Here is a 12470-nt window from a genome sequence, read left to right on the forward strand (position 1 = left end):
TTCTATGTATTTACAAGCCTCAGAGTTGCTCTAAAGATTTCAAAAGTATTGAGTACTTTTCCAAGGGTAGCACTTTTTTTTAAATAGTTCTTGGAGTTCTCTGTTCCACAGCATTTCCTTCTATTCCAAAATTATGTATGTTTTGATTACTACTGAGATTTTTAAAATTTTTCTGAAGCAAGCTGAGAGGCAGGCAGAAAGATCTGATGCCCCCCAAAAAATCTTTCTTACCTTGTTCACCCCAAACCTTCTTAAATCTGGACTAACTACTGTGCTTTAAAACAAACTTGAGGTGCATCTGAAGGGGAGGGAAATTTATTTCTCTGCTTTTCTATTATACAAGTTGTTTACAGAAACTGCAAATTAAGAAAATTACACTTTTACACTAGTATTTGCAGTCCTTATAAAAGTTCTCAAAATTTTTTTGCTAAACAGATGTGTTTTTTAAAGTATGAGTCCTTGTTTAAAAAGAAAAGATTATAACAGAAAATATTTTCTGTACTGTGACTGGCAAAGATGTGAAACTTTTTAAAAAGATACTTAAATTGTTTCTTTTTGTGTATTTGAAGTTTTAGTTATCCTCAGATTCCCCTGCCCTTCCCGAAGCCAGTGAAGAATGCTGTGACAGATTTCAGGGCCACACCCTCCCTGTTCTGCTCTGCAGGGTCCTTGCTGCTTTCCCACTTGTAGAGGAATCCTCGGAGATTACCTCCTCGTCATATAGACAGTCAAAAAACATCCACAGCAAACTGGCAGGTTGATTGAGTTTTACGATTGACGCCTGTAGTGCATAAAGTACTTGCAGTTCCTTCTCTGTGTCTGAGTCTAGGTACTTAAGTAAGAGCAGCACTCTCTGCTTGATCACAGCAGTGTGCACTTGGAAGGTGGAGAAGTCGGCTATTATAATAGTTGCTTTACAAACAGCTGTCATCAAAGCTCTAAGGAATGTAAGTGAACTCATCTGGGCTTCATCTAGATCAGCCTCTACCCAGTCAAAGATCTGTTCATCATTTGCTTTGTCCTCAATAATGAGTTTCTCAAATTGATAAAATTGCTCTTCAGCAGAGTTCTTTCTTTGAAAGCTCTTCATAGGGACAGGAACTGTTAGATTCTATAAAGTCCAACTTCTGCTCCAAGAGAAAATTATGTACATCTTCCCCTTCTAGCAAAAAGTCCTTCCAGCTGAGGTCAGCCTCCCTCCATAAAGCTCCCACTTTCTTATGGCTCACTTGTTTCCACAGAAGGTGCAATATTTCAAAAAGCAAAACCCCAGCTCTTCTAACAGGAAGTAAAGGTTTGCAGAATTCTATGGTAAGTCCTCTTGTGGAGATTCCACCTTCTTTCAACATGGGGGTCACCAGCTCAGCAAGGTACAACCAAATATGGGGATTATCAATGGCCATGTCATCTGCCAATTCCAATGTTTCTGAAAAACCTTTGAAAAAGTCCTTCTGAGCTCTTCTGACTGCACCAGCTAATACATTAGTTGGCCCACGTGATCCCTGGTGATCTGGCTCCTCTCCAAGGTGGACTCAACTCCCACTCTCTCAAACACATGCAGTGGGCCCTGGGCATTCAGCTCCTCTACACACTGCATGGCTTCCTTAACATCATGAATGTGTAGAAATTCATCAACGATAGATCTGGACTTCCTCTCTATTTCCTCTTCTGACAATGAAAGCAAAAATATGGAATGCTTCATGAACTTGCGTGTCATCCTTGCCCAGGGGCCATGCTAAATTCCAATTTTAGTACGTGTGCTGCTGAAGCGAGCACTTGGGGTACTTTTAAAGGGAGCGGCATTTAATGGCAGACTTCTGCCATTATTCTAAACCTGTATAACCTTTAAATAAACAATCCCTTTCCTTTTACACCAAACTCTTTCCTTGGGAGCCACACTTCCTAGCAGCGGGCAATCGAACCCCACAGCTGTTCTAGAACACCACTGGTGGGGTCCTGTAACATAAGCACTAAATTTCTAATCATCTTAAATAAAGTTCACTATAACATTACAAATTTAAAGTAAGACAACACTCAGAGGACTTCTGACCAAGATGGAAGCATAGGCAGAAACATTTTGCCTCCTTGTACAACCAAAAGAAGGACAACAAATTTAAAAACAAAAAACAACCAGACCTGACAGAAAATCGAACTGCATGGAAGTCCGACAACCAAGGACTTAAAGAAGAAACGTTCATCCAGACCGGTAGGAGGGGTGGAGATGGGCAGCCAGGTGGAGAGGACATGTGGCAAGGCAGCAACTTGCAGACTCTGTGGTCCCGCATTTGCATACGGATAAACCTGGAGGAACAACTGGGGAGCAAGAGAGGCTGCACAATCCAGGGCTGCAGTGTGAGAAAATAAAGTCTCAAACCTCTAACTGAAAACACCTGTGGGAGCTGAGGCAGCAGCAGGAGAAACTCCCAGCCTCACAGGAGAGTTCATTGGAGAGACCCACAGGGAACTAGAACATACACAAACCCACCCACACGAGAATCAGCACCAGAAGGGCCCAATTTGATTGTGGTTAGTGGGGGAAGTGACTGAAATCCAGCAGAGAGTGGAACAAGCATCACTGTTCCCTGTCGTACCCCTCCCCCACATACAGCATGACAACCCATTGCCCCATGGGATGAACGCCTAAGGCTCCGCCCCTCACTATGTAACAGGAGCGCTGAGACAAAAAAAATGGCCCAAATGAAAGAATGGATCAAAGCTCCAGAAAAAATACAGCTAAGCAACGAAAAGATAGCAAACCTATCAGATGCACAGTTCAAAACACTGGTTATCAGGATGCTCCAGGAACTCACTGGGTACTTCAACAGTGTAAAAAAAAACCTCAGGCAGCAATGAAGGTTGCATTATGTGAAATAAAGAAAAATCTACAGGGAACTAACAGTGATGGAAAGGAAACCAGGACTCAAATCAACGGTTTGGAGCAGAAGGAAGAAACATTTGACCAGAACAGAATGAGAATTCAAAAAAACAAGGAGAGGCTTAGGAACCTACATCTTTAAATGTTCCAATATCAAGTCATAGGGGTGCCAGAAAAAAAGGAAGACCAAGAAATTGAAAACTTATTTGAAAAAATAATAAAGGAGAACTTCCCCAATCTGGCAAAGGAAATAAACTTTCAGGAAGTCCAGGAAGCTCAGAGAGTACCAAAGTAGTTGGGCCCAAGGAGGATGTGCACCAAGGCACATCATAACTATACTACCCAAGATTAAAAATAAGGAGAGAATCTTAAAAGCAGCAAGAGACAAGGAGACACTTACCTACAAAGGAGTTCCCATATGTTTATCAGCTGATTTCTAAAAAGAAATCTTACAGGCAAAAAGGGGCTGGAAAGAAGTATTTGAAGTCATGAAAGACAAAGACCTACATCCAAGATTACTCTATCCAGCAAAGCTTTCATTTAGAATGGTAGAGCAGATAAAGTGCTTCTCAGATAAGGTCAAATTCAAGTTCATCATTACCAAGCCCTTGCTATATGAAATGTTAAAGGGACTTATCTAAGAAAAAGAAGGTAAAAAATATGAACAGTGAAAGGACAGCAAACGCACAGTTACTAACAACCACATCTAAAACAAAAGCAAACTAAGAGGACAGCTAGATCAGGAGCAGAACCATAGAAATGAAGATCTCATGGAGGGTTAGCAACAGGGGAGTGGGAGGAGAAGGGGGGGGAGAAGGTACAGAAAATAAGTAGCATAGATGGTAGGTAGAAAATAGATAGGGGGAGGGCAAGAATAGTATGGGAAATATAGAATCTAAAGAACTTGAGACCATGGTCATAAACTAAAGGGGGGAATGGTAGGGGTCGGGGGGGTGCAGGGTGGAGGGGAATGAAGGGGGGAATAAAACAACTGTAAGGGCATAATCAATAAAATAAAAATTAAAAAAAAAAAGTCGGGCAAAATATAACTTGTGTAATTATTTGGAGATTTCACCAAAGCTAATCTTTGCCACAGACTTTAAATGAGAGCAAAGTGATCAGGTGTCTTTTTATTTTTATTTATTTTTTTAATAATTTTTTTTTTTTTTTTAGATTTTATTTATTTATCTTTAGAAGGGAAGGGAAGGAGAGAGGGAGAGAAATATCAATCAATGTATGGTTGCTTCTTGTGCGTACTCTGCTGGGAACTAGCCTGCAACCCATGCATGTGCCCTGAGTGGGAATCGAATCCCGATCCTTTGGTTTGCAGGCCCGCGCTCAACCCACTGAGCTACACCAGCCAGGGCTCTTTTTATTTTTTAATGGTATTTATAATATTATACTATGAAATGAACAAAGCAATATATGATGATCCCAATTTTAAACACCTTCCTCCTTTCATCCACACAGATTATGTGTTATGTGTAGTAACCTTTTTCCTTTCATATTTAATCTTATATACGCACACACATCCAAAATGTTACAGTGATTACGTCTACAATAGATGGCAGGCTCTTTTCTTCACTTCTCTTTTAAAATTCTCCACAAAATACTGGTATTATTTTTACAAAATGCCCTATAAATGTTACTTTTTAAATGCACAGAAAAGAAACTGTCTACAAAAGACTGGCCAGAGACTGATGGAAAACTGATGGTCCCCAGGAGATGAAGCCGTGGAACCGTAAGTGTTTCCTCGGACCATTACAAAAGGGGGCTGTATGGGACTTATAAAAGTGTAATTGTTACTTTCAAACTCGCTGAGTTTGTTAAGGTTACTAAGCCTAAGTAATTCCAAAGTAAACACACGATCCTTGGGTCTCCAACACTGTCTTCAGTTGAAGTCTGTAACTGTGAGGTTCAGAAACATTAGAGCATCCCTCACTGAGACTTGCTTGGGGGCCCGTGTAGAACCTTACACCACTGGAAAACAGGTTTAAGGATACCCAAAATAAACAGAATTAATGGCAGCTGCCCTTCCAAGTCCATCATGCAGAACATGACCCTGTGGTACTAAAGATGTGGTTCAACCACCCAAATGTTTACAAACAAAAGTCCACAAGTGACTCTCCTTTTAGCTCTATCCTGCTCACTAGCACTAAGTTTTATCAGCATATTATAGAGTTGTACCCCTTAAACCTACATAATTTTATTAATTAATGTAACCTCAAAAGTTCAATTACAAAAAGCTTCTATCAGCAAACTTTCTCTACATTACGATGCAGGTCCAAGGAAGTGATTATTGTCAGCATCCATCAGAGTTAGCAACTGTCAGGCGTGGCACCCCTGCAAAGCACGCTGAACAGCGAGGCAACACCCTACCAAACACCTTTCCAAGACTGTACCAACAGAGCGATACCAAGAGCATTTTACATCTGCATGAGTTAGGAAATGAAACAAACTGCATGGAAGAAATTCAACTCAATGCTGAGGTGTAACAGAAACAACATAGTTGTACCCAGGACCTCTGGTCCAGCTCTAGAGCTCTTGCTACAAACAACCAAGACATCTGCCGATGCCTTTAAGGGTCATGGCAGAGCAGAACTTAAGACACAGAGTGTTCCACAGTACTGTGAGCTCCTCTCCTCACCCCCTGACACACACACCCCACCCTCACACACACACAAGGGAATACATAAGCATAAGCCTGCTGACATACAACATACAGTCCTCCACCCACAACTGCCCACCAACTTAATCCTTACCCTAAATTTTCACTCTTTAAAGTATTAAGGGAATATTTTTCCTGTGTCAAAACCTCTGACTTTATAATGAAAGTCACTGAGAAAATGAGATCCATTATGTAGCCAATTTTGCTGAAACATAACCATTCACTAAAGGCAGGGGTCCTCACAGAGTTCCACAAATACACCCAGAAGGACTTCAAACGTGTTATCTGTGTTCTTTAAGTTACTCTACTTCCAAGAAGCCAGTGTTACATAGTATTTCTTGACTAAGTGACTGTGCCAGTCAAACACAGGGAGAAGTATTACTGCTGGACCTGGTTTCCACCTCCAAGTAAAGCCTTTCCATTTTTATAGCTAACATGACAAAATCTACTTTTCAGCCAAACTTCCTCAACACAGCAGTTTAGATACTATTTCAAATACTATTAAATTTAATAGCAGGCCTAAATTCAGACTTCTCATTTCACTTTTGCACCTACTGGAAATTATTTCACTCAAAATAATTATGTCTTCAGACGATTTCCTATTTCCACTTAAAGTGGAAACAAATTAGAACACTTCAAATTCTATTTGCACTTCCCAAATACGGTAATGACTCATTTATCTGGCATGGGGAGAAAAGGAGGTTCTCCACAGTAAGCATTTTCCAGATAAATGAAGCCCACGGGAGCGGAGAGCTCATCGGCCAGGTCCCTGCTGCACCCCCAGGGCCTAGAACAGGGGCTGGCGCACAGTGGATGTCCCGTGACATGCACCGAACATGTAATAAATAACGTACTAAAGCGCTTTCATTTTCAACCACTTGGTGAAAACTTTTCTCCAATTATAGCCATACCTCCTTTAAAACAAAACAAAACATGACACTGAACAGAAATTAAGCTTTTCTTATTTATTTGAGCTATCTCTATAAACAGAAATCACTCCACCCTCCTACCACACACCTACAAAAGCCCTAAGAGAAGCTATTAAAATTCACAGGGCTTTTTGCCACCATGTTTAAATAGCATCAACAGGCTATGCTTTCTAACTTTTCCTTTCCTGGTATTAGCTGTCACTTCTATTTGCTGTTGCTGCCTTATTTTACACACAAATGTCTGGAAAGGTTCTAAAGTGAATTCGGCCCTGGCTGGCAGACTCAGCGGATTCAGTGCTGGCCTGAGAACTGAACGCCAGTTCAATTCCCAATCAGGGCACATACATGCCTGGGTTGTAGGCCAGGCCCCGAGCTGGGTCCCCACTGATGTTTCTCTCTCTCCCATCCCCTCTCTTAAAAATAAGTAAAATCTTTAAAATTAACTCTGCCTCCAAAGCAGAATAAAATACATGGACTTAGCTATAATTCAAAAGCCTTTCCCACTTACTTCTGACCTGTATCTACATTCTGATTCTATGTAACAGACTTCCTACACCACCCACCACATTCTACATAAAATCTGAGATGGTTCTATAAGTTTTACATGAGTATCTTAAGGATTTTTATTTAAGTTCTAAGTTTCAAATATTAATCATGAGTAATGGCTCAAAGACTAGGCTAGCTCCGATATGAACCTCAGGGTATATTTTTTTAATCCATTTAGGAGACACCAACCACGACAAAGCTGGATTTCATCTCATTTGATAGGCTGTGCTAGGGCCGTAATTTAAATGCACTGCCCCAAAAGTTCATGGTAGCAAAAACCAAACACACTGGCAGCCATGGTGTGCCCTGCTCACACAGAACGGCGCATCGCCCTGAACCTGAGAGTGGAAAGGGTAATTTAAGTATAGCATTTAGTTTATGTAACTGGAGTTCCTTCCCCACAACAGGCTTTGAATAATGTTTATAATTTAGCAATCAACTGAAATGATGAAAGAATTACCACAATTGAAATAAAATATTTATGTATTTCAAACCAGTCGAATTGTGTCTTCAAAAACTAAAATAAGCTAAGACAAACCTAGTTCTGAATTAGGAATGGATACAAGTAAAATGGGGGATTTGTTTATTTGGGTTTTTGAGTCTCTTTTCTTTTTTCTTAAAGATTTAATGAACTTTCATTTGAAATAAGCCCAGTTTACTAAATTGAAGGATTTGATTACATAGTCTTTAAAAGTAACTACTTGGGTAAACAATATTCAGGAGTCAAGAAAATAAAAATTACTTCAAACTGTATTGTGAATATTCTTCCAAAATCACCAATACTTCAACAAAAATAGTTCAACGGAAGATTCCAGTTCCTGGTACTGAACTGAACAAAGAGAACCACATGTTTTTGATGGTTGCTCATAAATGACCCAAATAAATCTCCAAAAGAACAGCAGTGGTTCTTTCTGTACTTTTCCCTTCAAAACTCACAAGACCAATTCAATGCAGAAAAAAAATCACCATCCCTCACAGTACCACTCACTTTGTGACACATTTATTTGCTGCCATGGAAGTTAGTACCGCAACAAAGTAAATGAGATTTAGGGAAAAACTTATTTTTATATTTTAAACAGCACAAAATATCTTTACCATTAGAGGCAGAAAGAATATACCCACCTCAAATGAGAAGATTTTCAAACCAAGGGAGAGACCTAAGTATTTATATATAAATGTTACAAGAAAGCATTCCAAATAGCTTTCCAATCAACTATGATGCTGACCTTAGATCAGAATTACACTTTAAACTACCATTTATAAGAAATGAAGCCTACACAACAGAAACCATAACTTAGAATTTAACCACTGATGTTCTCCTTTCCCCAGCTTTTTGGACTAAAACAGAGCAACAGCACACCCTGCTGGAAGTTAGTAATACAACTAGAGTAGCCAACAATGCTGGGTTGCTAACATTTCGACGAAGATGAGAATTACTTCAAAAATAAATTCTAATTTCCCACTAAATGATAAAAGCTGCTCATAGACATCAGCCATTATAGGCCTATACAATGTGACCTTAAGGGTAAAATAAAAACTTAGAATAATTTTGCCCTGAATGGTGTGGCTGAGTTGGCTGGGCATCACCCACAAATCAAAGAACTGCAGTTCAATTTCTGGTCAGGGCACATGCCTAGGTTGCAGGTTCAGTCCCTGGCTGGGGTGCATACAAGAGGCAACTGATAGTTTCTCCCCCTCTCCTTCTCCCTCCCTACCCCTTTCTCTTAAAAAAAAAAAAAAAAGAGTAATTTCAAAGAAAAGATACTGCTTTTTCTTTTGAGGGTGTGTCTCCTCAGGCAAGGGCAACAAAATAAAAAATAAGCAAATGGGACTACATTAAACAAGAAAGCTTTTGCGCAGCAAGGAAAGCCATCAACAAAAATGCAAAGGCAGCCTACTGAAAAGGAGAAGACATTTGCAAATAATGTATGTGATAAGGGGTTGACTTCCAAAATAATACATAACTTACATAACTTACACTCGGCATCAAAAAAGCAAATCAAATTTAAAAATGAGCAGAGACCTGAGTAAGCACCTCTCTATAAAAGACAAGTAGATGGAGAGCAGACCTATGAAGAGGCTAAATATCACTAATCATCAATGAATTGCAAGTAAAACACAATGAGGTATCATCTCACCCGTCAGAATGGCTGTTGTCAAAAAGAAACTAGTTTCGGGGAGGATACGGAGAAAAGGGAACCCCCTGTACACTGTTGTTGGGCTTGTAAATTGGCACAAACACTATGGTAAATAGTATGGAGGTCCCACAAAAAATTAAGGAAAAAACTACCATACATTTCAGCAATTTCAGTTTGGGGGGTTTATCCAAAGAAAACGAAAACACTAATTCAAAGAGATATACACACCCCTTTATTCACTGCAGCATTATTTACAATCAGGTCATGAAAGCAACCTAAGTGTCCATCCATAGATGAGTGGATAAAGATGATGAGGTGTACATATATACATACACATATATATCACTGTATATATTACATTGTGTGTGTATACATACGCACACACATATGTCAGTCATGTGTATAACTGAGTTATACATATAACTTAGCTGTAGAAAAGAATGAAATCTTGTCATTTGCAAGAACAAAGATGGTCCTAGAAGGAATATATTAAGTGAAATGAGTCCTTTCACTTACATGTGGAATCTGAAAAACTAAGCAAATGAACAAAGAAAACAGACAGACTCATACAGAGTACAAACAGACAGTGGCCAGAGGGCTGGGCCATGGAAGGATGGGCAAAAATGTGAAGAGGCACAAACTTACAGCATAAGTCAGTCACGGGCACAGTAGGGCACAGGGAGTAGTCAGTAATATCGTAACAACTTTGTGTGGTGAGAGACGCTTACTAGACTTCTCATGTTGGTCACTTTGTAAGGGATATAAATGTCAAATCACCATGGTGTGCGCCTGAATCTAATATAACATCGTACATCAACTATACTTTAATTAAAAAGAACTTTACATTCCAGAATGAAAAAAAGACACTGCTTTTTCCTCTTCCCCACTCATTTCCCTAGCCCCACAGCCCCAACCACCCCAGTAATTTTATCATCTTTCATTTTATCCCTTAAAGTATTTTCAAATACGCTTTCTGTAGAGGAAACTGGTAATCGCATAAGTGAAAAATGAGGCCATTTTCTGCATGTGATTGCATGAAGAACCCCCTTCTTCTCATTCCAGCTCGGCCTCAGAAACATCCCTGAAGACCACCGTTAAGAATCCACAAGACAGCCTAGTGGTCCATGAACCACAATTTGCTTTCCACTGGCAAAATGCCTATACAGATTCCGGAATTCAAAAAATGCAGACAATATTAAGAAACCACATGTCATGAAACTCCCATCTAGTACACTTCAACATTTTCCTAGACATGAAAAATCATGGAAGCCACTGTCTAGATAACCCAACTTGGTGCTCTCTCTCTAATAAACTCACAGGAGTCAGAGGGTGAACAAAAAAAGGCATCAAAGTTTTGTAAATGTGCTCTTTTGGCTACAGAAAAAAAGCTTGTTGGTACTACTGAATTCCCTTCTTAAAGAAAACAAGCTACTCTATCACTGATCTACACTGTTATGAGTGACTAGTGTTAACTTCTTGGCTCCTTGTTCCCACAGCTAAAAGGTTCTGTTGACCTGTGGCCAACCTGGAGTCTGCTCTTCATCATGAAGGCCAGCAACTGGAAGTCCAATGAAGAAGGAGGGCCAAAGAGGATCAAACACTTCAGTGTAGTTTTCCCTCAAGAACTGCAAAGGTCAATCACCTTAGGTCTATTTTTCTGAAGTTGTTTCCAGGAATTACTACTTGGTTCATTATTTCAAAATACATTCAAATTAGAATGTTAAAAGGATACTAGCCCTGGCCAGTGTGGCTCAGTTGGTTGGAGCATCGTCCCATTTCTGAAAGGCTGCAGGTTTGATTCCAGGTCAGGGCACATACCTAGGTTGCAGGTTCAATCCACAGTCTGGGAGCTTACAATCCCGGTCTGGGCACATATAAGAGGCAACCCACCAGTGCTTCTCTGTCTCGCAAGTGTTTCTCTCTTTTCTTTCCTCTCTCTTTAAAAGCAATAAAGAAATGTCCTTGGGTGAGGATTAAAAAAAAAAAAGATACCAACCTCAAGCCTCTTTTCCAGTGACTCAATTCTGTCTTTTTTGCTTGCCAGATTGGCCCGTGTATAGCGGCTCTGCCCAGGCAGATACAAAACTTGACTGTAGCATTCTTCCCACACCTGGTTATAAGCTTCACTTGAGAGCTCTCCATGGCTCATACCTTGTTTCACCACCTCCATCTCCTGTACCAGAACATCCTGGGCCTGTTTAAAATAATAATCTCAGTCAGTTTGAGCACTAGAAATACTTGCCATCAACAGGCAGCTTGAGAAGACTAGTTTTTCCTCCTTCTTTGGGAAAAGGCAAGTAGTTCCAGTGGAACAGCTGTTTCTTGGAAGGGGAAAATAATACCCAAGCAAAATAAATAATGAAGCCTCTAAGTCAATTCACACTGGTCTGAGAAGCCAAACATCCATGTATCCCCAATAATATAACCAATCTTTGCTTCCACACATTATAATAGTAGATATCATTTCTCAGGTGTCTGCTGTGTCAGGAACTGAATTTAATAGTTTTTTACCTATATTATCTCCAAATACCACAACCACCTTAGAAAGTAACCAACAGAACCCTTATTTCAAAGGTGATGAAAATAAGGCCCAGAGAGATGAAACCCCTTGTCCAAAAGCACATCGTTAGTCAGCACACAAGGGAGGATCACGCCCAAGCCAAACACCCCCAACACTTGGATGACCTCCTTCCACCCTCCCTACACTGAGGGCTTCAAGCATAGGGTCGTGAAAGGAAACTAGGCATTTTTCTGACACGTGACTTTTTTCTCATCGGAAGGAATATCCCTGATATTGCTAGAGAATGAGATTGGGGGGCACAAATCAAATCATGAGGGTCACAGACCAGCTTCTGTTCACTGCTAAAGAAAGTTTAAAATGACAGAATGGGGGTGGGGGGAGTTGGACAAGCCAAGGTTCAACACGGTGTTGACATTTTAAGTCGCTGCCTGAACCTGCCTAACGCCTGTGAGCCCGTTTCTCATCTCTAAAATGGGGATAACACACGGAGCACCCAGCCCGACAGCAGACACACCCTCTCTGAGAGAATGCCACGTGAGCTTCGTCCAGCCCTTCACTTCACAGCTCATGAAAAACTGAGAACCACTTTCTGGTGCTTTACAGAAAGCTTTCCATCATTCTAGTAATATCAGAAAATAAAGAGATCAAAACATACAAACTAAGAGAAATGACCAACATATAAGAAATTTAAACAAAAAATATGAAAAAATCACATCTACAGACAATGGAGAATGGATACTTTTAAATAATACCTCTTAGGGGAAATAACAGAACCAATTTTAACGTATTAATT

The 12470-nt window shown here is 40.1% G+C and overlaps 1 protein-coding gene and 1 pseudogene across 1 annotated transcript in view; both read right to left on the minus strand.

The window, feature by feature from the left end:
• CDC5L (cell division cycle 5 like) overlaps positions 1-12470 on the minus strand; it is a 61656-nt gene that overhangs the window by 14164 nt on the left and 35022 nt on the right. Inside the window, exon 14 of the mRNA XM_037142594.2 lies at positions 11153-11350. Coding sequence (XP_036998489.1) covers positions 11153-11350 — 198 coding nt within the window. The remainder of the gene's footprint in view (positions 1-11152; positions 11351-12470) is intronic.
• On the minus strand, positions 1683-1776 carry LOC119047224 (uncharacterized; annotated as a pseudogene).

The sequence above is a fragment of the Artibeus jamaicensis genome, unplaced genomic scaffold, assembly GCF_021234435.1.
Source record: "Artibeus jamaicensis isolate MK-2021 breed Jamaican fruit bat unplaced genomic scaffold, CSHL_Jam_final contig_484, whole genome shotgun sequence".
Lineage (NCBI taxonomy): Eukaryota > Metazoa > Chordata > Mammalia > Chiroptera > Phyllostomidae > Artibeus > Artibeus jamaicensis.